General features: G+C 37.4%; 1 protein-coding gene across 2 annotated transcripts in view; it reads left to right on the top strand.

Moving 5' to 3' along the window:
- Positions 1-20638, top strand: part of SERPINI2 (serpin family I member 2) — a 32010-nt gene extending 11372 nt beyond the window's left edge. For both annotated transcript variants that reach the window (XM_070582193.1, XM_070582194.1), the window contains 4 exons: positions 8603-8700; positions 12581-12667; positions 15728-15817; positions 20378-20638. In XM_070582193.1, the coding sequence (XP_070438294.1) occupies positions 8603-8700; positions 12581-12667; positions 15728-15817; positions 20378-20454 (352 nt within the window). In that variant the 3' untranslated portion in view covers positions 20455-20638. The remainder of the gene's footprint in view (positions 1-8602; positions 8701-12580; positions 12668-15727; positions 15818-20377) is intronic.
- The last annotated feature ends 1280 nt before the right edge of the window (positions 20639-21918 follow it).

Below are 21918 nucleotides of genomic sequence, written 5' to 3'. Positions count from 1 at the left end.
AACTTCTCCCCTAGTGTGGACACAGAATTCTCTTCGAATTCTTCTGAGAACAACTGTTATGAGTTGAATTATGTCTCCCTCAAATTCATATGTTGAAGTCCTAACCCTCACTACTTCAACATGTGCCTTATTTGGAGATAGTCTTTACAGAGGTAACCAAGTTAAAGACAAGTCATTAGGGTAGGCCTTAATCCAATATGGCTGCAGTCTTTACAAAAAGGAGAAATTTGGATACAGCGATACACATAGAGGGAAGACTATGTGAAGAGACATAGGGAGAAGATGGCCGTCAACAAGGCAAGGAGAGAGGCCTGGAGCAGATCTTTCCCTCACAGCCCTCAGAAGGAACCAATGCTACTCATACCTTGATTTTGGACTTCTAGCCTCTACAACTGCAAAATAATAAATTTCTGTTATTTAGGCCACCCAGTTTATGGTAATTTGTTAAGGTAGCCCTTGGCAAACTAATATAAGCAAAAACAACTTCAGGGGTTAACCAAATCTTTCTGAAAGCTTGGTGTTAATAAAAGGGGCCTATAAGGTGGAAAGTAACTTAAAACCAGGTGCCAGGGATGAGCATTCCTGGAGTATGAGCCATTTCTTATGCCAGAGAGTCTTCTGTCCATTGCTATCCTTAGCCTGCCACTGTCATGGTGCCTGGCCCACTCTCACCCCAAAAGGGTATCTTTCCGTCTCCCTCCTACCCAGCATCCAGAGTTCTCCAACTTTTCTCAGCATAGAAAGAAGGTGACACAGGTATCCCCCAGCCCTTCTAAGGCCAGATTCCCAGTTATGATAAGAATCTATAGCAGTAGATTTTAACCTTCAGTGAAAACATTTTCATATCATGTAGAATAGATTATACTCTCATCATCTCAAACTTCTCCATTTCCATCCCACAGGTTCTATTTGCATAACCAAAAGTTCATTACACTGCTTTCCCCAAACAAATGAACAATTTGCCTTAAAAGGTGAATTTGAATCTTCAGTTATATGGAAACAGAAACATCAGTTGGCAGTTGTACCCCCCTTTTCCAAGCAAATTCCAACCACCAAAGATTTTTTTAAAATTTGGTGGCGGTTTCAATTACAATACATTATTACATCCTTCTCTTCATAGCACAAAGTCTGGCAAATAGAAGATGTTAAATAAGTGATGATTATTTTTCTTTCTTTGTTAAGAAGATGATTGCCCAGCTGGTACCAAACTACAAAGCCTTCTCTGACTTCTCAATCTCCCCCACTCCTACCCCTCTCTCTTGCAGACTCTTCTCCATGGTATCTAACCAGTCCCTTCAAAATTAGCTCTTCGATGTAGATTTCCCCAACATGCTCAGTTAAAATCAAGCGTTCCTTATTTCTAGAACACTTTAGGTGAGTTTACATTATAGCACTTATTATATCGCATTCTCATTTCTTGCTTACATTCTTGTCTATCCTAGTAAGATGTGAGCTCTGGGACAGGCAGCTATGTCTCCTTCATTTTGGTTTCCACAGTCCCTAGCACATTTCATGGTACATAGTATGTGCTAAATAAATATTGTTGAGTTAAATTACATAAATATTTCAAAGAAAGAGATAGTGTATTCTCTTTTTCTAGTTTTAAGTATCTCAAAAAGCAGGATTCAACTTTCCAGTCAGTCTATAATTCATTCTCTGTAAGGATCGTGATGAAGCCATCTCTCCTTCCCAGACATGCAGCATAATAAAAGATAGGACATCAGCTATTTTTTGGAAACTTCTCTCTAGAGAATTAAAAATGAGACTTTTTTCAATTCACATGACTAAAAATTTTTTATCAATTGTTCAATTACATTTAAAATTTATTCACTTTTCACTAAAGGGATGAGTCTTTTGATTTCTTAAAGGAATGATTTGCTTAATGTGTTAAGTTCAGGAACAATTTCAGTCCATCAGGACATTTATTGAATTAAGTTTCCTGGAGTACTAAGATCATGGGTCAAAAGTTCTGAAATACATTTTCCCCAAAATGAACAATTTCCTTACAACAGAAAAATACCCATTTAAAATCTGTGTTCAGTACAGAAGAAGAAAAGCAATATAGGTTCAATAAAAATTTTTTGTGGACCGACAATTTTATATTTTATTACTCAGCACTGTGGTTCTTTTAATCTGAATGAATGCGTTTTGGTTTCAAACTGATAACTGAAGATTTTGGCAAAACTGGAGCCATTTAATCAGCTGTATTAGTTTCATATGACTGTTGTAACACATCACCACAAACTAAGAAGCTTAAAACAACAAAAATTCATTCTCTCACAGTTCTGAAGGCTGGAAGTCCAAAGTCAAGGGGTCTTCAGGGTTACACTCTCTCTGAGACTCTGTGTAGACTCCTTCCTTACCTCTCCCTAGTTTCTGGTGGTGTGGTCCATAATCCCTGGTGTTCCTTTGCTAGTGGACGCATCACTGCAATCTTTGCCTCTGTTGTCATGTGGCCAGCTCTCTTCACATGGCATTCTTCTTTCTTATAAAAACACCAGTCGTATTGGATTAAGGGCCCACTCTATTCTTGTGTGACCTCAACATAAATAATTATAGTTGCAATTACCCTATTTCTAAATAATGTCATATTATAAGATGCTGGGGGTGTTAGGGCTTCAACATACGAATTTTGAGGGGACGTAATTCAACCCATAACACCAACTATACTAAATTCTGTTATTGTGAAAAAGACAAAAAAGCTTCTTTGGTAGCAAAATTTAGTAAATGCCAAAGAGAGAAAAATTAATCGTAAGAATGCTTGTATATAAGCAACAGTAGGAAGGAGCATGTGAGCGACTGTTTACGTTATAGTTGCTATTTAAGAAGCACTCCTCTTTTCCCTCTTTGATGTATGACTAGTTTATAATCAAGGCCAATAAGATAGAGTCTAAAAGTACTAGGATGCTTTCTACTGTTTATTGTCAGTAACATACCGGATATCTCATTTTGGACATTATCCTGCAGTTGGATATCAGCTAAAATAATCATGTTACTTTGTGTAAATGTAATATGGGATCCTATAAACATCTTAGTGGTCAAACATCCTCAGGTTGAAGAATCTAACACACACTTGCTATATATCAGACTCTTCTCTGTATAAGAAATGTTCTGAGAATATGTTTCTATGATTATGTGTATGGGCAAAATGACCGTTTAATACATGAAAATAAGGTAAATAAATAACTTTTATCATATAGCACTTTAACTTTGCAAAGCATTTAGCATTTACATGTTAATACTGAATGTTGTGGGTCCTTAGTCTGACGTTTGTATATTGCATTTCACAGATAAGAAAACTGAGTCACTCAAAAAGTAAATTGATTGACATTCAACTAAGTGCTGGGAGCCTGGATTAGCTCTTATGTATTGGCTCACAGCCTTACAGTCTTATTAGTTGGCTACTTATTAGAAACTTTATCTCCTGTTCAAAAGCACAGATTGACTGGGACCCTGCTGTGGACAAGGGACTGAGATGGATACAAAGAGATATTGATGAGATGGTTATCACTTAGATGAAGCGGTGCAAGATTTGCACAAGAAACTTACTAACAATATACAGCAGTGTACAGTAAATACTAAAAGGATGGTACAACCAGAAAGCACTAGGACGTTCATGAAAAAAGAGAGGGAAGAAGGGAGAGGGAGCACCAGAAACCAGAATTGTTAACAAAAGCATCATGGAAGAGGAGGAACTTAAACGGGGCTTTAAAAGAATCAAGAGCATGAGCCCCATATGCAGTGGGGAACTACTAAAAATTCCTAAGTAGGAGTGTGGCATGAGGAAGGCAACGTTTCAGAGACATCTATTTGGTAGCGGCAACACCTTTGTTCATGCTTGATAACTTGTCTGAATTCTTGACGTACACTCCCCTCCATCCCTGTTTTTCTGGATAACTTCTGTTGGTCCTTAAAAGCAAATTTGGATTTTAGAAAGCTTCTCTGATCTCTCCACGCAAATTCACACAGCAGCTTCCCTTCTCCCTGCTGGGAAGTTTTTCTTTTGTGTTTATTTCTGAATAGCAGTTATATTCACATTATTTTTTTGTCTTCTCCACTGGACTGTAAACTTCCTGAGCTCAGGAGCTATGCATACACTTGTCCCTTGGTATCTGCTGGGAATTGATTCCAGGGCCCCCCTCGGATACCCAAATCCATGGATGCTCAAGTCCCTTTTATAAAATAGCATAGTATCTGCATATAACCTATGCACATCCTTCCGTATACTTTAAATCATCTCTAGATTACTTCTAATACCTAATACAATGTACATGCTATGTAAATAGTTGTATTGTTTGGGGGATAATAACAAGAAAAATAAGTCTGTACATGTTCAGCACAGACACAGCCATCATAGGCCTTTCAATTTGCGGTTGGTTGAATCCAGGTATGTAGAACCCGCAGATACAGAAGACTGACTGTAATTCCTTTCCGTGACCCCAGCAAAAGCATGCATCTGAAAACTAGTAGCTGTTCAATGAAGATTTGTTGCTTTAATCTGAATAATAGTGATGTTCAGGATGTGTTAAAGAGAGAAAGACTGAAGCTCAAAAGATCAGTGAAGAAATCATTGCAATGATTTGGGCACTAGGTAATGAGTATTTAAAGGGAGCAACCTCATCGGGAATAGTAAGGAAGTGGTGAAAGAGAAAGACATTTATTGAAGTGTGTGGCTAACTAGATATGGGTTAAGAAGGAATAGATTGTTTTGAGGTTCTAAGCTTGATTTACTAGAAAAATGAGAGGACTGTGCTTTCTTGTTCTTTTATAGCAGTCCTTAACTAGGCACCATGGACTTCTGGAGAGTTTTGGGGAGATTTCAGAGAGTCCTTGAAGCCCTTGAAGTTATGAGCAAGTTTATGCGAGTAGGGTCATATATGTGTTTTTCTTGGGAGAGGCTTCATAGTTGTCATTGAATTTCAGTGGTCCATGTCCTTAAGCTTGTTAAATACTACAGTCCTTGTCAACAGTACAGTAAAAAGTAAACAATAACCAAAGTCTTTCTGCCAGATATCGTTCTTTAAAGATATTGACTTATGTGGCATCACACAGTATCTTTTATCAACTGTTGAAACCAGATAATGGAAAATAGAACATAATGTTGAAGACCAAGGGCTTTGCCACTATCTCACTGTATAACTTTCATTACCTTACCTAAGAATCTTTTATTGTTAAACAGAATAATGATAATCCATGCCCCTTAGGATTGTTGTGAGGATTATATGAGATAATGTGTATAAGATTTTTAGTCTTCAATATTATCTCTTATTATGATTTTTATTATTATTCTTATTCAATTTTAGCATTTATTGAGCATCCATTATAGTGCCAACATGGTCCTAGAAACTTCCCCTGTTTACTGATCTCATTTAATCCCCACAATAAATTTGACAGAGATCTATTTTCATATTCAAGTTACAGATGAAGTGCAGACAGATAAATACCCTTCCTGTGGTCATACAACTAAGATGTGTCAGAGCCAAAATTGCAGGAGTCAGAAAACAGGTGTAATGTGGGGCAAGCATGAGGGAGAGCACAGAACAGAGCAAATGGTCAGTGATAGAATGAGCAGGAAGATAAGAGGTGTGGAAGAGCAGTGCCAAGGAGACTCTTGAAAAGAGATAACACCTTCCATAGGACGTGAAGTATCATATCCTTGCTTGGCTAGAAATCAACTCCAGGCTTGGCCAGCTTTGGATCTCTAAGTGGGTGGGTGTGAACTGTATATGGGCAAGAGAAAGTGAACTCAGGCAAAATGCAGCTAGATATGAGAACAGATATGTCATGACCAGCTGCAGAAGGGATTACAAGGTGTTCCTTTACCTTAACCTTTTGGACACTGATACAAATTGGAATCCCAAGTTTTCATTAAACATTATCGAGACACGTTTCATAAGTGACAGAAAGCATTTTTAATTCAGCCCTTGAGGCTAATAGAGTATTTCACACACACACACACACACACACAACACACACACACACACACACATGTTCTATGAGGTAATTGGTTAGAAAGTGACCAGAAACTACCATGGATTCACATAATAGTCTAGGTGCACCACTGTCAAGGATTGTGTTATATTTTTATTCTTGTGGGCAGTCCTAAGATTTGGTTTGGTTGGTTCTAAGCTTGAACATTCCATGGACACTTAAGCCCACTGATCAAAAGTGGGATTACAAATAATAAGGATAGGGACTCTAAAGGGAGACCCATCTAAGACTTTTTGTCATTAACCAAGAATCCTGGGTGTAAAGGAGAAGGAAGGAACACTACCAATCCACAGGAGGACCTGCAGACCAGGAGTAGATCCATCTCAAAACAAAAATTCTGAACTTTTCTTTCATTTTCTGCAGCATTTCCCCGTGTAAGACCCCTTTAAGCACAATGGTTGCATATGGCAGTAAATTGCTGTTGTTTAAGCAAATAGATAATGTTTACATGTGCTAAAACATTCATTTCGTGATTATTTAGTTGTTAATTGTCTATGTAGTCTTTTCGCTGCTCATTCTTTCACCTTTAGCTGTATTCTTTTGACAATTTTAGAGGAGGGTCAAGGAAAAGGGGAAATGAACCACATCTAGAATAAATATTAAAACATAAACTTTGGAAGAGGTGCATAGTTAACACTATACGTATGTAATGACCAAGCTTATGATTTTGAATTATGTTTTGATTAGAAGGCAATGTGAGTTTAGCAGATTAGCTTTAACTTGGAATGGACCTGAGTTTGAATTCCAGCTGTGTCCTTTCTTGACCTTAAGCCTGGAAATCAACCTCCTCAAGCTTCCACTTTCTTATATGTTAGCAGAAATAATAGTGCTAACTTCCTAGGGTAACACATGGAAGTGCTGCTTCACATGTGGCTATTCATGGCTCCAATAATTATGGATAATTAGAAACTGGCTGTAGATTACACTTTCATTAAAAGGTCGAATGGGTTTCTATTGCCGTAGTTTTCACCGGACTATATTATGCGCAGGACTGTTATTTAAATGACTCTCCGGTGATAATTAGGCATTATTAGAAGTTGTAAAAAGTCTTGCAGTATTCTTGTCATTATCCGAAAATCATTGGACTATTATACTAAAAATAGCCAATTTATAGGTGGACTAGAACATTCATCCTCCACCTTTTAGAAGCCCTCACTCCATTCAGTTTAAAAAAAAGTGTGGTAATGAAACAGAAAAAAAAAGGAAGAAAACCTCTAAATCATCTTTCTTAGCAGGAAGTTCAAAGGAAGAAGTTTAAAACAGTTGGCATAAAATAAGCTCTTTTCATTTTCAGTAGATTTTAATGTGCATGTTGTGCCCATTCCCAAATAGCTAGGGTTCTGAATGAGTTAGCATCTTACAAAAGTGCATAATATTTTACCAAGAAATAATTTAGGCCCAGTAAATTTCTGTCATGGCATGTTCATTGTTTTGAAGAATTATAATTAAGAAGCTTGTACAGTATTTGGCAATTAAAACAATGATCTAATTAGACTCATTGCCCAAGGTAATTTCTAGCTCCAGATGTGGCCCTACCTGTTAGCTAAGTGGGATCCTGTGCTTGAGCAGTTGTGTCTGTCTCCAAACCAGAGAGCACGCAGGCAATGCCCATCAGGACAGACAGAGCTCCTTGAGCAGGAGTCGCCCAGGAATTAGGCTGATGTAGAAAATATACATGGCTCCTTGTCTAAGGATTTACACTCTTTTTTCCCTTCATAAACAAAGTTTCCAACCTGGTTTTAAAATGCAAATTGTGCTTTAAGCATCTGTGAAGCCAGTAAATAGTAGCTGCTGCTTCTTCTTATTGAAATGGAAAAGTGAGGTTCAGTGATTGCTGTTGACTTGGAATCACAGAAGATCGGTGTCACCGGATAAGCTCTCTCTTCCCCTCCGGCAAATTGAGGCCTGGAGGGGTGAGGCGAATCTGGAGTCCTAACTTGGGGCCCTGCATTGGAAGTACTGGCCGAATCTGGAGTCCTAACTTAGGGCCCTGCATTGGAAGTACTGGCCTCTTTTTTTTTTTTCTCCTGTAATTTTTACCTTTTTTTCATTTGAAAGAAATCTAGCTCCCTTCCAATCTTTTACTTCTTTACAGAGTCTATTGGGAAGATATTAGGTGTGTTCAAAAACTGAAGGAAGTCACATCAACCGTGAAAAGAGGTGGGAAGGATAAGAGGTTATTAATGCCTCTCTGTACCTCAGTAGTTGGCTCCTGTCCTCTCTCATAGCATCTTAGACGTCTGCCAGGAAATGTCTTTGATGGTGTGAAAAAACTGAGTGTGCAGAGTTGATGGAGGGAAACTTTCACGTCTAGGGAAGGAATGAAGCAATTGAAAACTTAGAACTCTTATCCTGTTTTGTTGGGTAATTGTTACCCAAAAATAGAGTATTCTTTTCCCGTACCAAGCAACCATTTATCTGGGAAGCAAGTTATTAGCAACCCACAACTGCTCACGGGAGTTGGGGGAAAATGGTGTGAAATGTAATTGGGATAATGAAAACAAAAGATTTCCCGATATAATGTCTTCCAAGTCAGCCACTTTATAAAAAGCATTTTGGTAGCAAATGTGTACAGTGTTTCAAGATTTTTCTTCATCTGTTTTTAAAACAGATTTAAGGTAGAAGAAAAATCAAACTTCAAGGAAGCTTTGTATTCTTTGAACATCACTGAGATATTTAATGGTGGCTGTGACCTTTCTGGAATAACAGGTAGTATGATACATAATTCTTATATTATCATGTTGATACGTTTTCTTAGTAACATATATCTTGTTGATATGTTTTCCTAGTAACTATGTTAATGGACTGATATTAAAACTGAAAGACATTTGGTCCCAGAAAATATGTACGCAGGGCATAGATGTCATAGCCATGTTGAGCTATCTGTAAACAAGCAATCTACTTTGCATTTAAGTAGTTTTCCTTAATGAAAGTCAGAAAACCTTTTAGACTGTTAGATAAGCCTTGTAAGCATGCTTGTAATGAAACTATGTAGATAAAGTATTATATGGGCTTTTATTTCAGTTCTGTTTGGATTTCTTTATCTGAATAGTGGGAATTACAACTTTGAGTCTCTCACCTAAGCAGAGCTAATAAAACTCTTATAAACCAATCTGCAAATGTTAATTCGGTAATATTAGAGCCCCTGAAACAGAAATCCACAAGCTGCTGGATGATGAACACTATCTAAAAATTGTAATGCTACGGCTTGTAGATTTAGCTTGGGACCGATAACAAATCTGAGAAGACGGAGTTTTGTGTTAACGTGCACCTGGGAAGTTTTCCCTGGCTAAGACGCTCGTTTGCACATTCAAGCCCAAGACAGTCTTTTAATTTCTCTCATCCTAGAAGTACCCATTAGTTCAAAAATAACTAATTAAAGAGAAAAAGTGGATGAAGAAACCTAATTTACCCTCTTTTAAATTCAGTCTTCTGTTTTATAAAAAGGAGCAAAAGGATACAAGCTTGTCTGTCTGATGGATTTTTGTATCATAACATGGAAATATCGTGTATTCCTATATAAATACCTGGGCTTTGGAGAAGTACTCATTAATTTATTCACTCATCAATTATGTGGGTGAATGGGTAGAATGGATGAGCTTTCCTGGTGGAGGAGGTGGGTGGGGTACACAGGTGACAGAGATGTTCATTACCACCTTCACACATGATTTAGCTACTTGTTCTCACTCTGACAGATAGATCTGACTTTAACAATTTCATTGGCATCAGGAATGAGACAGTCAGCATTAAATACTGCAACAGGATGCTATGTGAGTGTGCCCTGGAACACAGCCACCTTGCCAGCCTGAAATAAACCAAGCCGTTTTTCAAGCACCTCTTTCTCTTAAAGTTCTTTCTGGCTTTCAGAAGCTTAACTCACTATACTTTAGACTGTAAATTCCCAGCAATTTGTGACATTTATAAAATCTCCTTTAATAGGTAGATTTATCAAGAAAATACTTCCAAAATGCTTCATAAAAGAATTTGTGCAAGAGAATAACCCTGAGCAGGGAAGAATAAATGTCCAACATTTTCTGTTCTTTCTCTCCTGAGTTCCTATTTGTGTTGTTTTCACTGCTTTGGTTCTCACTGCCTGAAACAGAACAAGCACAGCCAATGCTGGCACTGCATCTGGTCATTAGGAGAACAGTGAATTCCCCGCTGTCCCTGTGCATCATTTGTGCAATAACATTCACTAAAGGCTGCTGTGAACCAGTCCAATGCCAATGCTATGGGATATTTACACAAAAGAGACACCACCTCATACTCATTAGTTCACAAGTTTTGAATGAAATGTTTTTAAAGAATTACTTTGAAAAACTTGGGATGAATATTTGGCTTCTAACTGTTAGAACTTCTTGTGTTACCTTTAGTAAAATATTCAACCTTTCTGATCCTCAACTTTCTAATCTGTTAAATGAGGTCATATATCCTAGTGGCAGAAGTAAATAAAAGAATGTATGTAGACCACCTTGTTCAACATCTGGCACATAGTAGATACTCAGTAAATGTTAAATACAAAAAAAAAAAAATCCAAGTGGGGCGAATGGCACTTGTACATCTTCTAGCAAAGCTGTAGAAGGTTTCTTGTCCTCTGAATTTGACAAAGACATACTTAGAATTTTCATAGAGAACTAAGGGGAAGAATTATTACCAAGGTGTAGAAACCAGTGAGTCTATGGAGTCCAGATTCCTTGCTCTAGTCTAGTACCTCTCAGGTCCCGCTCTCTTCCCAACACTGAGTCCTCTCTGTGGTAAGATGGAGCACAGCAGACCAAGTGCTCTGTATGACAGTCAGGGAGTCATTTGGTCTGGTGCTATTGCTAAACTGCGTGAAATTCTCCACTCCTCCCCAACCTGCTGTTTTGTCTTTGCTCTTGGCATGGGCCCCTAGGTCATCTACTCTGGGCTCTATATGGGAATCCTGTCTTATTCCAGGCAATCCTGGAGAAAAAGGGTTCTTTTTTACTTGACTTTGAAAGACCATTCTGCATTTCAGTTAATCCGCAGATGCCCACTTTTCTCCATCTTACGTCTTTCTATCACTAGACATATTCATATCCATTGACTTATTAGTTTAAGTATTTGTTGTAAGCCAACTACATGCCAGGCAGTTTTCTAGGGATATAGCCATGAATAAAGGGGACAAAGTTCCTCTTCTAGTGAAGTTTCTATCTGTTAGGGAAGATGGATAATTAATTAATTAATTAAATGATAAAGCGATAGATACTGTGAATTTAAACAAACTATGGTCATTCGATAAATGGTAATTAGGTCAGACAAGAGCAGAATTAGACAGGGCGGTGAGGGAAGACTGCTATTAGGAAGCGACATTTTTGCTGAGACCTAAATAACAAGGGAGCCAATCAGAGGAAGTTCTGGGGAAGGAGTTCCAAGCAGAGGAAGTGCTGGGGCTGAGGCCTTGATGCTTCTCTTTGTAGCTGGAGCTATGGGTGAGGAGAGGAGGACGGGAGACGAGGCTAAGTATTCGGGGCCCAGAAAGAATCATCACAAGCAATTTGGAGTTTATTTTGATTGGGATGGAAGCCTTTTTTAATGCAAATATCGTTTTGATGACTTCTCTCTATCTTTCCTGAGGGCATTTGCTTTACTGTAAGCTGTCAGAGCTGGTTCCCTTTTACTAAAGTATTTCTTCAAGAATCCTTTCAAATCCAGTGGTTTTGGTGGAGTCCGCCTACATCACAGCAGCTTTCTCTCTCAAGAGAAACAAAGCTCCTTTTCCTTCTTTCTCTTGGACTTTCAAGGCCCGTCTTTCTCTTCTCCACCCTCTTGCCACCATTGAACACATGACCACATTTCTGTTGACTCTCTGAGGAACATTGTCAGATCCATCTGGTCTTGACACAGCAGGGATGGCTGATGGTTTCTGAACTCGTGGTTTTACTTCCCCTTCTCAAGGAGACTGTCCTCACAGGTCACTGTGTCAGAAACACTTCACACAGATGGCAGTTCCACCAGGGGAGAAGGGGGGCCTTCCCTCTCAGCTTGGATCCACACCAGAGCAAAACGTTGTGGGACACTATCCTACACTGAGAAATTTGACAGGTTTTAAAGCATAGCTCTGAAGTGATTTTGTAACAGATGCCACAAAAGCTCTTCAGACTTTTATAGCCTCACCATTCTTGAAGGAAAGTAAATTTTGTTTTAAACTCGGATCAAAACTGAGTACAGAATTGAAAAGGCAAGCCAGCTTTGAGGTTGAATACATAGGGTGGGATTAATTCAGATCTGTAAAGCCTCTTTCATGCTGTCTGTAGACCATGGCTAAGGGGGGCAAAACCCTCTGTCCATTCAAATATTTCACTGAGTGGGAGACCTGGTCTGAGGCTTCCCCTCTTCTGTCTTTATCTTTTATATCTGGGCTGACCTTGGTCTCTCTGTATCGGTCTCTATATCATCTCTGCAAGAGCTGAACCTAAACCACCTTTATCTCTAGCAAATTAACTAACTTGGAAAGAGTTTGTATTTTTCTTTTTCTTTGTTCATTTGAGAATGTAATTAACTTTGGACCTAATAAGTAATGGCTCTGAATTTTAACCCTTAAAGACACTTTCATATTTTCCGACAGATTCGTCTGAGGTATACGTTTCCCAAGTCATCCAACAAGTTTCCTTTGAGATAAATGAAGACGGTGGTGAGGCTGCAACATCAACTGGTAGGACAATTGATTTCCCAACAAGCTAGGAGGAAAGACTTGGGGAGAAATGAGCATATGAGCACTAGGGTACCAGTGCTTTTGTATTACTCTGGTCTCTTTTTCCTTCCTGCTGTCCAGTACCCTATAGGAAGAAAGAAGAAATTGGTTGTATAAGTTGATTATGCATCTCTGCAGCCACAGTTTAATGCAAAAGGGAAGTGAAGGGATTTGATTAGGAGTTGAAGCCCATCTACTGATAAGTGTTTATTTGCAAATTGGATTACCTGCCAATTAACAGATTGGACCTGTGGAGAAAAGTTTAGGCTCAAACATAAAATCATCATTGCTCAGGAGTGCTCACTCTTAAGTAATTGTGTTAATTTCCTTCTTCCATTACACCAGGTTACTCTCTACTGTTCTAATTTGATTCTTGTAGTATCTCTGTGACAATGGCTCTCAAACTTTGCTGCAATTTTAGAATCACCTGGAAAGCTTTTAAAAATCCTGCACCCAGTCCACAGCCCCAAATAATTAAATCGACATGCCCGGAGATGAGATCCAGGCTCCTGCATTTTCTTGTTTCCCTGAATGATTCCATAGTGCATCCAGGGTTGAGAATCAGTGCTCCATGTTGGCTTGCAGCCTGTCCTCGCCACTGCAAGTGCAGTGCAAGGAACAGCAGCATCAGCCTTACTCAGGAGCTTGTTAGAAATGCAGAACCTCAGGTCCAACTCCAGACCTATGGAATCGGATTCTGCATTTTCCAAGGTCTCTAGGTGATTTGTGTGCACATGATGGTTTGAGAACCACTCCTTTAGGATATATTTCCTTGAATGAATGGTGTTATAGTATCTATGCTGTATATAAGTGATACTTGAGAAATAATTGGGGAAAACCCTTAAATTCAATTAGAAATGGAAAAGCAACTTTAATGAAATCCTTGTAAGTCTATTTTAATTTTTTAATGAAAAAATTAAATTTTAATTGAATTTTAAACAATATGTAAAAGAAATGTATCATTTAAACTGTCTTATTAAGTTTCTATAAGTTTATATCAATGTTATTAATTTCTTGATTAATTTGAAATGTTACATAGTGCCAATGGATTTTGACATCTGAGTGAGACACACTGGGCTCTCACTACCATTTGTCATCTCCTGAAGGACCTTGCAATACTGTGTTCAAGGAACTTAGATTGGTGGGATGTGATATTTCAGTCCTTAGAGAATCAAGATGTTGCATTGGGATTAGGTTACTGACCCATGTAGACAAATTTTCCAGGTGCTTTTACTTAGAACTGGAAGAGTCCTTATAGATCATTATCTTATCCTCTCATTTTGGTGAAAAAACAGACCCTGCAATGTGAAGTACTTGTCTGAGGTCAGACTATTAATTGACAGCAGAGTTTGAATTAAAATCGAGTTTCCTAACTTGAAGTCCACAGCTCTTTCTCCTATTGCCCACTGCCTCTCATTTTAAGTCTAGAGTTCTCCAAGAGGATGTAACAATCGTTAAGGGAAGGCAGGATAAGTTAGCAGTGACCCTGATGGATTACACCTCTGAATAGTCAGCATGAGTATTTTGACTTTCAGGCATGTGCTCAGTGGTTGCTAAAGAACAAAAATAGTCAAGTATTCACCAAAATAAGAGTGGGAGTGATAGTGATTGCTTTTCTGACTTCTTAATTCAGACATAAGTCTGTATTCATCGGTAATTTGGAAAGTGCATCTTGATATTCCAGACAGGAGGGCGCCATGTATTTTATGCTACTAAGGTTCTGTTTGATTGTGGATGGGATCAGAATATGTCACCTCGAAATATGCCACTTTGGTAGAAGGGGTAATTTGAGCTAAAGGCAGTTGAGAAACAGCAGATATAAAAAGAGCTCTCTACTCTCCCCCTATCTGCCTAAAAGCAGAGCATAAATTTCCTTGTGTGAAGTGTCTCCTCTCCTCTCTCCCGGACCTGGAACAGGAGAAGGAAGTTCACACTGAAATGAGTGTGCGTAACACACCTTATTGAATAATCCTTATTTATCATAATTTTCCCCCTATATTTATCTTCCCACACTGCTTCTAGCCCAAACTCCTTTTTGTTTGTCTGCTCACTGCTCCACATTTTACCACCCTTTTTGAATATGGTATATGAGCTCTCAAGCCTACCAATTTTACGTATTCATTTTTTTCTGTGAAGCTCCTATGTGGATACAAAATAAACCATTTATTCTGTTAATCTGTCTTTTGTCAGTTTAATTTGAACACCCTAGGCATCAACAAAGAGTGCAGAGGAAAAGATTTTTCCTTGTCTACAATTATTTTTTAATTCCGATTACGTTACATTTTTAGAAATCATTTTTTCATGGGTTTGAAAAAATTGTACAAAATCATGGCATTATTGGTAAAGAAAATGTGAATTGATTGTAGAAATATTCAGTCTATAATGAAAAAATCTAACCATTTAAATTTACCCACTATAAATATTGACAGATGCCACAATGGAGCAGCATGATGTAAATTATCATAGCAAATAATTGTTAAGGCAGTAAGTCTCTCCATCTAATCTCATAATAAAAATCCCACACACATTCACAGTGTAAATCCTAAAAGCTCTGAGCTCACAGAATAACTTTGCAAAGGTAAGTTAAAAAAATAAATTTGAACTCAGACATGATTATGAGCCTGAAGAATAGAAATAAAATGCAAACATATCTGGATAAGAATTAGGAGTTGAAACATTATAAATCATATAATGTAAATAAAAAGTGAGCAGAAAATTACTGTTTAAAAGATGAAATTTTTCAACTGCTTTCACTAAATTGAATCTAGTATCTGGCTTTCTTCTTCACTGAGCATAAATGTGAAGTTAGAATTATTCCATGAATGATCCAATATTTATTCTTCTGTTCTCTGGTTTTTAAATTTATTCCAAACTTCTCTGTATTTAGAAAATGGTTATTTTTCCCCATGTTAACCCCTCAAACAAAATGACCTTTCCTGTCTATGAAAAGTATTAGGGATATACTTTCTTTACTGATGTGTTAAAGTGAACATCTAAATAACTGTTGTCTCTATTTCACAGGCATAAACATCCCTGCGATCATGAGTCTGGCTCAAAATCAATTTATAGCAAATCATCCATTTCTGTTTATCATGAAGAATAACCCAACAGGTACTTTTTTGAGAATTCTCTGGGGGAACTGCTTAAGTTAAACAGACCTAGGCCTTGCTTCTAATTGCAATCTACATATATGAATCATTTGTTCCTTCAATGGATACGTGTTGAGTGTCTGTTTTGTACCAAGCATTGTATTTTAAGAACTGATGGGGCCTAAAATAGGGCAGTATAGTAATAGCTGCCAACACTGCTATTATATATGTTATCTGTTTCCAATACCTATCTCTAAAGCCAAAACCATCCCAGTAGGTTAGATATTGACTAATAAAGACACAGATGCTCAGAGAGAGGTTACGTCGTTTGTCGAAGTGGCCGAGTGGGGATAGCACCTGTTTGTCTCTGAAGACAACTCTCTTTCTGTGATGCCACAATGGGAGTTAGAAATTGGGAGTTGCAGCGTTGTGAAAGATTTCAGAGGTACATTCCAAAAGAATAAGTGACTAGGTATAGGTTCTGAGAGGGAGGGAGGGGTCAAATATAATTCACAATTTCCAATTTGGACAGTTGCTTGAAAGATGAAGCGGTTAAGTACAAAACGAAGTCATAGTGGATTGGATTAGCATTTGACTCGATGTCAACATGTGGGAATGCAGGTTGTCTGGTGAGATGTTTCTGTACTTTATCTTATGGAAAAGAGAGGTCAGGAATGTGGATGCAGTGGGGGAACTTTCTTTTAAGTTTATAGTTAGGACTCTTCAGGAGTCATAATGCCGGTGTGAGGGTTGTAAACCACAGGAAGGCAGAAATCGTGTCTTACTAATCTTGGTATCCAGCCCAGTGTTTGGCAAGTGACTTGCACACGCTGTGAGTATCCCCCTAGAGATTGGGAGTATCGACTTGGGTGTCAGACTTGGGCTCAAGTTCCAGCTCAATTAACTAATAGTTGTAAGGCAATCATTTATACTTTCTAAGGTATATTTTCCCCATCTTTTATTTGAACATAATATTAGTAGTCATCTCATAGAGTTAAATAAAAGAATATATGAAGCCTATAAAACTGTGCCTGCACATAGCGTTCATTACAAATAAATCAATAAATATAAAAGAATAAATGACAATAAGTGAAAGGAGGAAAATGAAAAATTTCTTTGTATAAATTGGCTTACATGGAAAAGAAACACAGTTAATTTCAGAATCTGAATCTTTTAGATTTACTAGAGATACTGATGTTATTGGCCCCCTGAGGCATATACCAGTCTCTTTTTTAGGCTCCAGGAAGCTAATGCTGGGTGGCCCTTATGAAAGTTATATCTTGGAAAAATGGGACAGCTTTAGATTTGCTGAAATTACATTAACACAACTTTAATTCCAGTAGTAGATGTGTCAGTGTTAAAAGATATTCTGACTATATCATTTGATCGACACATCTTTAACTTTTGAATAACTCTAATTTCTTACAATTAGTATGTAATTATTGAGTATGGAGAGTAGAAAGAAATGAAGCTCCATTGAGCATCAGTGCACAAGGAAATAATGGCATTTATGTTAAAGCTGTTTGACTCTACTCTCCAAGTTGATGACTAAGGCAATCTACTAGTGATAAGTTAATCAGCAGTGAAATTCAAAACCCAAAATAATCCATTTATTTACTTATTTGTGATAATACTTAACTACCAGGCCTTAATGACAATCTCCACTGTTTTATGATCTTTATTGCAATGAGACTTTCTAAACCAGGGTTACTCCCTTAAAGTATTGTTTAAAGTGAATGGCCACTCATTTATCAAGGCCTGTAAATTGTTGCCATATAAAGTGTAGAATGGGCTATTATCTTACGACAATACACATTCAGTGATTTATTTCTTTTTCTCTCACAAATGAACTCAAGAAATCATTGAGATTAATGAACACGGTGACTTCGCATAGCATAGTAGGCTACAAAGTGGTTTAATGCTTTACATAAAATATATTCATTTGACAATTTCTGAAGTATGATGATGAATGATTTTAGATTTAGTCAATCAAGTTTTATCTAGGTTTAAAATTTTCTTCTGGTCAGTGCTCTTTGCAAAATCCATACGTTATTTGTGTTTTCCTATCCAGTTGCTTCTATATTTTAGTGTACTCATCCAAAGTTCTTAGTAAGCCAAACTTCTAGGGAAATGAAGAACGTTTTTTCTTCTTTTAGGCTGATGGTGTAGGCCAGTTTTACAGACTTGTGGAAAAAAATTGTGAAAGATGCTATATGAAACGTGCTGTTTCTGAGAAAGTAGTGAATCATGGTTTTGAAACTGACAACACTCCACACATATTATGTTTAGAACTCTTTCAGAGTCTTGGGTTGAAGGGAGAAGCAGACTGCAGGTATTCATTAAGAAATCTTTTTCTCTCCTAGGCTATTAGCTTTGTCTTTTTGTTGTTAGTGCCATCCATGGATTTCGACTCCTAGTGACCCTGTGTACAGCAGAGCAGAACCCTGCCCGGTCTTTTTTTTTGCACTATTCTTCAAGCTATATCAGACAATGCTCCACTGCTATTCATAGGGTTTAATCGCCAGTTCTTTGGAAGTGGGTGGTCAGGTCCTTCTTCCTAGTCTGTCTTAGTCTGGAAGCTCCACTGAAACCTGTCTATCATGGGTGACCCTGCTGGTACTGGAAATATCAGTGGCATAGCTTTCAGCATCACAGCAATGCAGCAATGTGCAGCTGCCACAGTAGGACAACCAACAGACAGGTGGCATGGTTCCCTAATGGGGAAACAAACGTGGGCTGCAGTGGTGGGAGCTCAGAATCTTAACCACTGGACCACCAGGGCTGGTTAGCTCTGGTTATGCTACTGTATTTTAATATTAGGAAATAAAAGTTGCTTCCATTTGATGGAGACGTTGTATAAATACATTGACTAAATATGAGGGACACCTATTTAAGAAGGAGGCATGAAGAGAAAAATGGAACCAATAATGACTTCTGCTTCAGCCTGCCTCTAAATTCATTGCTATTATTTCAAGGGAGATTTCACTATCTGCCCAATTTAGTAGTGAGTAGATTGGTGACTGCATGAAGACTCAATTCGAAATGTGATTCTCCTTTGGCAAAGAAGTAGATTAAAAAGGCTGAGACAAATGGCTTTTATGTAATGTTCTACACTTCTGAGTGTTCAAAATTTTGAAATATTGTCTTCAATTATGAGTTTCTTTATGTTACATTAAAAACTTCCTCAACAAATAATTCTGATAAACATTTTGTTGCCATCAAATTATAAGATACAAACGTCACTAATGATTCCTATTATGAATAAATGTAATATTCTTCCTAGGAATGTTATTTATGCATCCCTATCTATCTGAAAAATGCGAGTATTTGTTTTCCTTCGGTCTTTCCTTTTTTTTTTGTTGAGGAAGATTAGCTTTGAGCTAACATCTGCCGCCAACCCTCCTCTTTTTGCTCAGGAAAACTGGCCCTGAGCTAACATCCGTGCCCATAGTCCTCTACTTTACATGTGGGACGCCTACCGCAGCATGGCTTGCCAAGCAGTGCCATGTCCAAACCGGGTATCTGAACCAGCGAACCCGGACCGCTGAAGTGGAACGTCCGCACTTAACCATTGCGCCACCTGACCAGCCTGTTTTCTTTCTTTTGCTTAGAATTATTTTGAGATTTTTGAGGCAAGGCATTATTGATGATAGTTATTCATAAAAAGAAGAAAAAATCTGCTAAATATTATGACTATTTCCGCGTTATTGGCTCTTCTAAGAGTGTGTCTGTCTTTGGACTCAATAGTAAAGAGTTAATAAAAAAGGGCTTCCTTATTGTTATCTCAAGTACATTTAAATATAATTTTCATCAGCTTTAAAATTACATAAAATTTGTTTTATCACTTTTGAAATTAACCTTTCTTACATATGACCGTAAGGAATTCAAGTCAAAACAACAATTCACATGGATCCATTCAAGCCACTCTCTTTACCCTGGTTGAAAAGAAAGGTGAATGGATTTTGACACATCATTTGTTTATGTTTTGTCCTCTAGTTCTTAGTTCCTTTTCACCTGCAAACACAGAATGTCTGGAAACAGGTGTTTGTGTTTATGCCGTATACGATCTCACTTCCGTGAGGATTTCAAAGTACCCGCGATATGAAAATATCGTCTGAGTTGTGAGCTTTGCTCCAGGGCTGAAGGAGGAGATCTGAGAAGCTGCAGTTTTAACCCTCAGGGCTTATGTTACGTGCATAAAAAGATGACTGCTAATGCCTTAAATTTAAAACTCTACCAAGCTCATCACCATTTTATTATGCGATGTTTGCCTGACTGAGTCTCTATATTTAGAACACCTCTCTGTCACTTTATTTTTACTTTCCTATATGAAAAACAGGACTAATGTATTTTCCATGACAAGCTGTTATGGATGTTAATTTACTTCATAAATTACCAGAAAATGATTAATAATGATGCAATTATGTATTTTAGACAAAGGAGAGGGTTTTGCTATTAGACATTGCCTATTTATCTAATAGAGAACAAAAACTAAGTGATTTATCAAAATATTAAGAAAGACTAATTACCATCATCTTTTTTCTCCAGAAATTCCTAACGTATGTTTTTTTTTTTTTCCTAGAATCAATTTTATTTATGGGAAGGGTGACAAACCCTGACACCCAAAAGATGAAGGGAAGAGATTTAGATTCACTGTGAATGAAAAGCACAGCTTCAGAATATAAGATGATTCCTGGAAAATAGTTGATTGTCAAAATATCATCATCCTGCAAATATTTTCTATATAGCTTTTCCTGTTTTAAACTGTGCCTGTATTAATCTATGTTCATATAGACCTGTATTAATGAATAAATGAAATTAATAAATGAAATTATTCATTCAATGTTTGTCCTTTCTGTATGTTTTATAAAGTCTATATGAATCATAAGCAGTGAACTAACATAAAATATTACTATCAATACGTTAGAAAAATCCTGTCCAAGATATTTGAGATATCAAGTTCCTGTGTTAGATGTCAAAGTCTCTATACTCCTAAAAGACTGGACTAGCTGATTCCCAGGCACAGCAGCATTAACCAAACCATGGGAAAGTAAGGTCAAGAGAGAGTGGCTGTGGCGTTTGCCTCTGGGATGCTGCTTAAAATGCAGAGATCCAGTGTCTGTGACAGTAGACAAGCTGTGAGTTTTTCACTAATCTTAACTTGGTATTCCATGTGTTTCATTTAATATTTACCCTGTTTCAATAGTTTTGGGGACATATCAATTTTTTCTTCTGATTTATGCTTTAATCATGTGTAGAAAGTAGAAATGATGAGAACATTTATAAAGCTTTCCTATATGTGAAAGTAGCAGCTAAATTAGCTTGATTCAGGAAGATGACCTTTCATGATATTACAACACTGAGCTAAGAAAGTGTTCGAGCCAAGATTGTAATCAATAAAGATTAAATGCAGAACCCTTCCTCTGAATACTCTGAAATATCAGAATGAAATATCCAAAATAATACTACATTCCAATGACTTGATATAACATGTTTCACAGTTTCTCTGTTTTCACTTTAATGATGTAAAATGTCCTTTTGTTTGTTTGTCTCCACAATTCTTGGCAGAGAGCTTAATGATAATGGCTACCCATTGTTGAGCCTTAATTAAGTGTCAGGCACCGAAATAAGCACTTTATCTACATTATGTTAAACGTACTAAAAATCCTATGAGATACCATTACCCTCTTCCTGATGAAGAAACTGAGACTCAAAGATGTTATATAAAACAGTCAAGGACATATAGCAAATAAACACGGTGGTCTTTACTGTATTTCAAAGTGTGAGCCCTAGACTATCTGAGTTAGAAGGCTGTGACCATAATCACTGAGTTATAATTCCTTCTATGTAAGTCCTTCAAAGTAATACACATCTTCCTCTGAAACAATGCGCTGTCTAGTCTCCAAAGTCTATGTGTCCAGCAAGTCTAGCAAAACCTAGAGCAATACTCAAGATATTAAGAAGACAACGTTAGAATTAATTGAGTGCTTAAAACCATAACATAATTGAAAGCAATGTTCATTTTCCTAGACTGCCAATTTGAGCTTACTTCTATAGAACACCATAAATGCTAATCTATGTGTTAATGATATACCACAAGTTTGCTGCTCACTGTGGAACTGG

This window comes from Equus przewalskii, chromosome 18 (assembly GCF_037783145.1).
Source record: "Equus przewalskii isolate Varuska chromosome 18, EquPr2, whole genome shotgun sequence".
NCBI classification, from domain to species: domain Eukaryota; kingdom Metazoa; phylum Chordata; class Mammalia; order Perissodactyla; family Equidae; genus Equus; species Equus przewalskii.
Note: the sequence above shows the minus strand (reverse complement) of the source record. Positions and strands in the feature narration are given on the sequence as shown.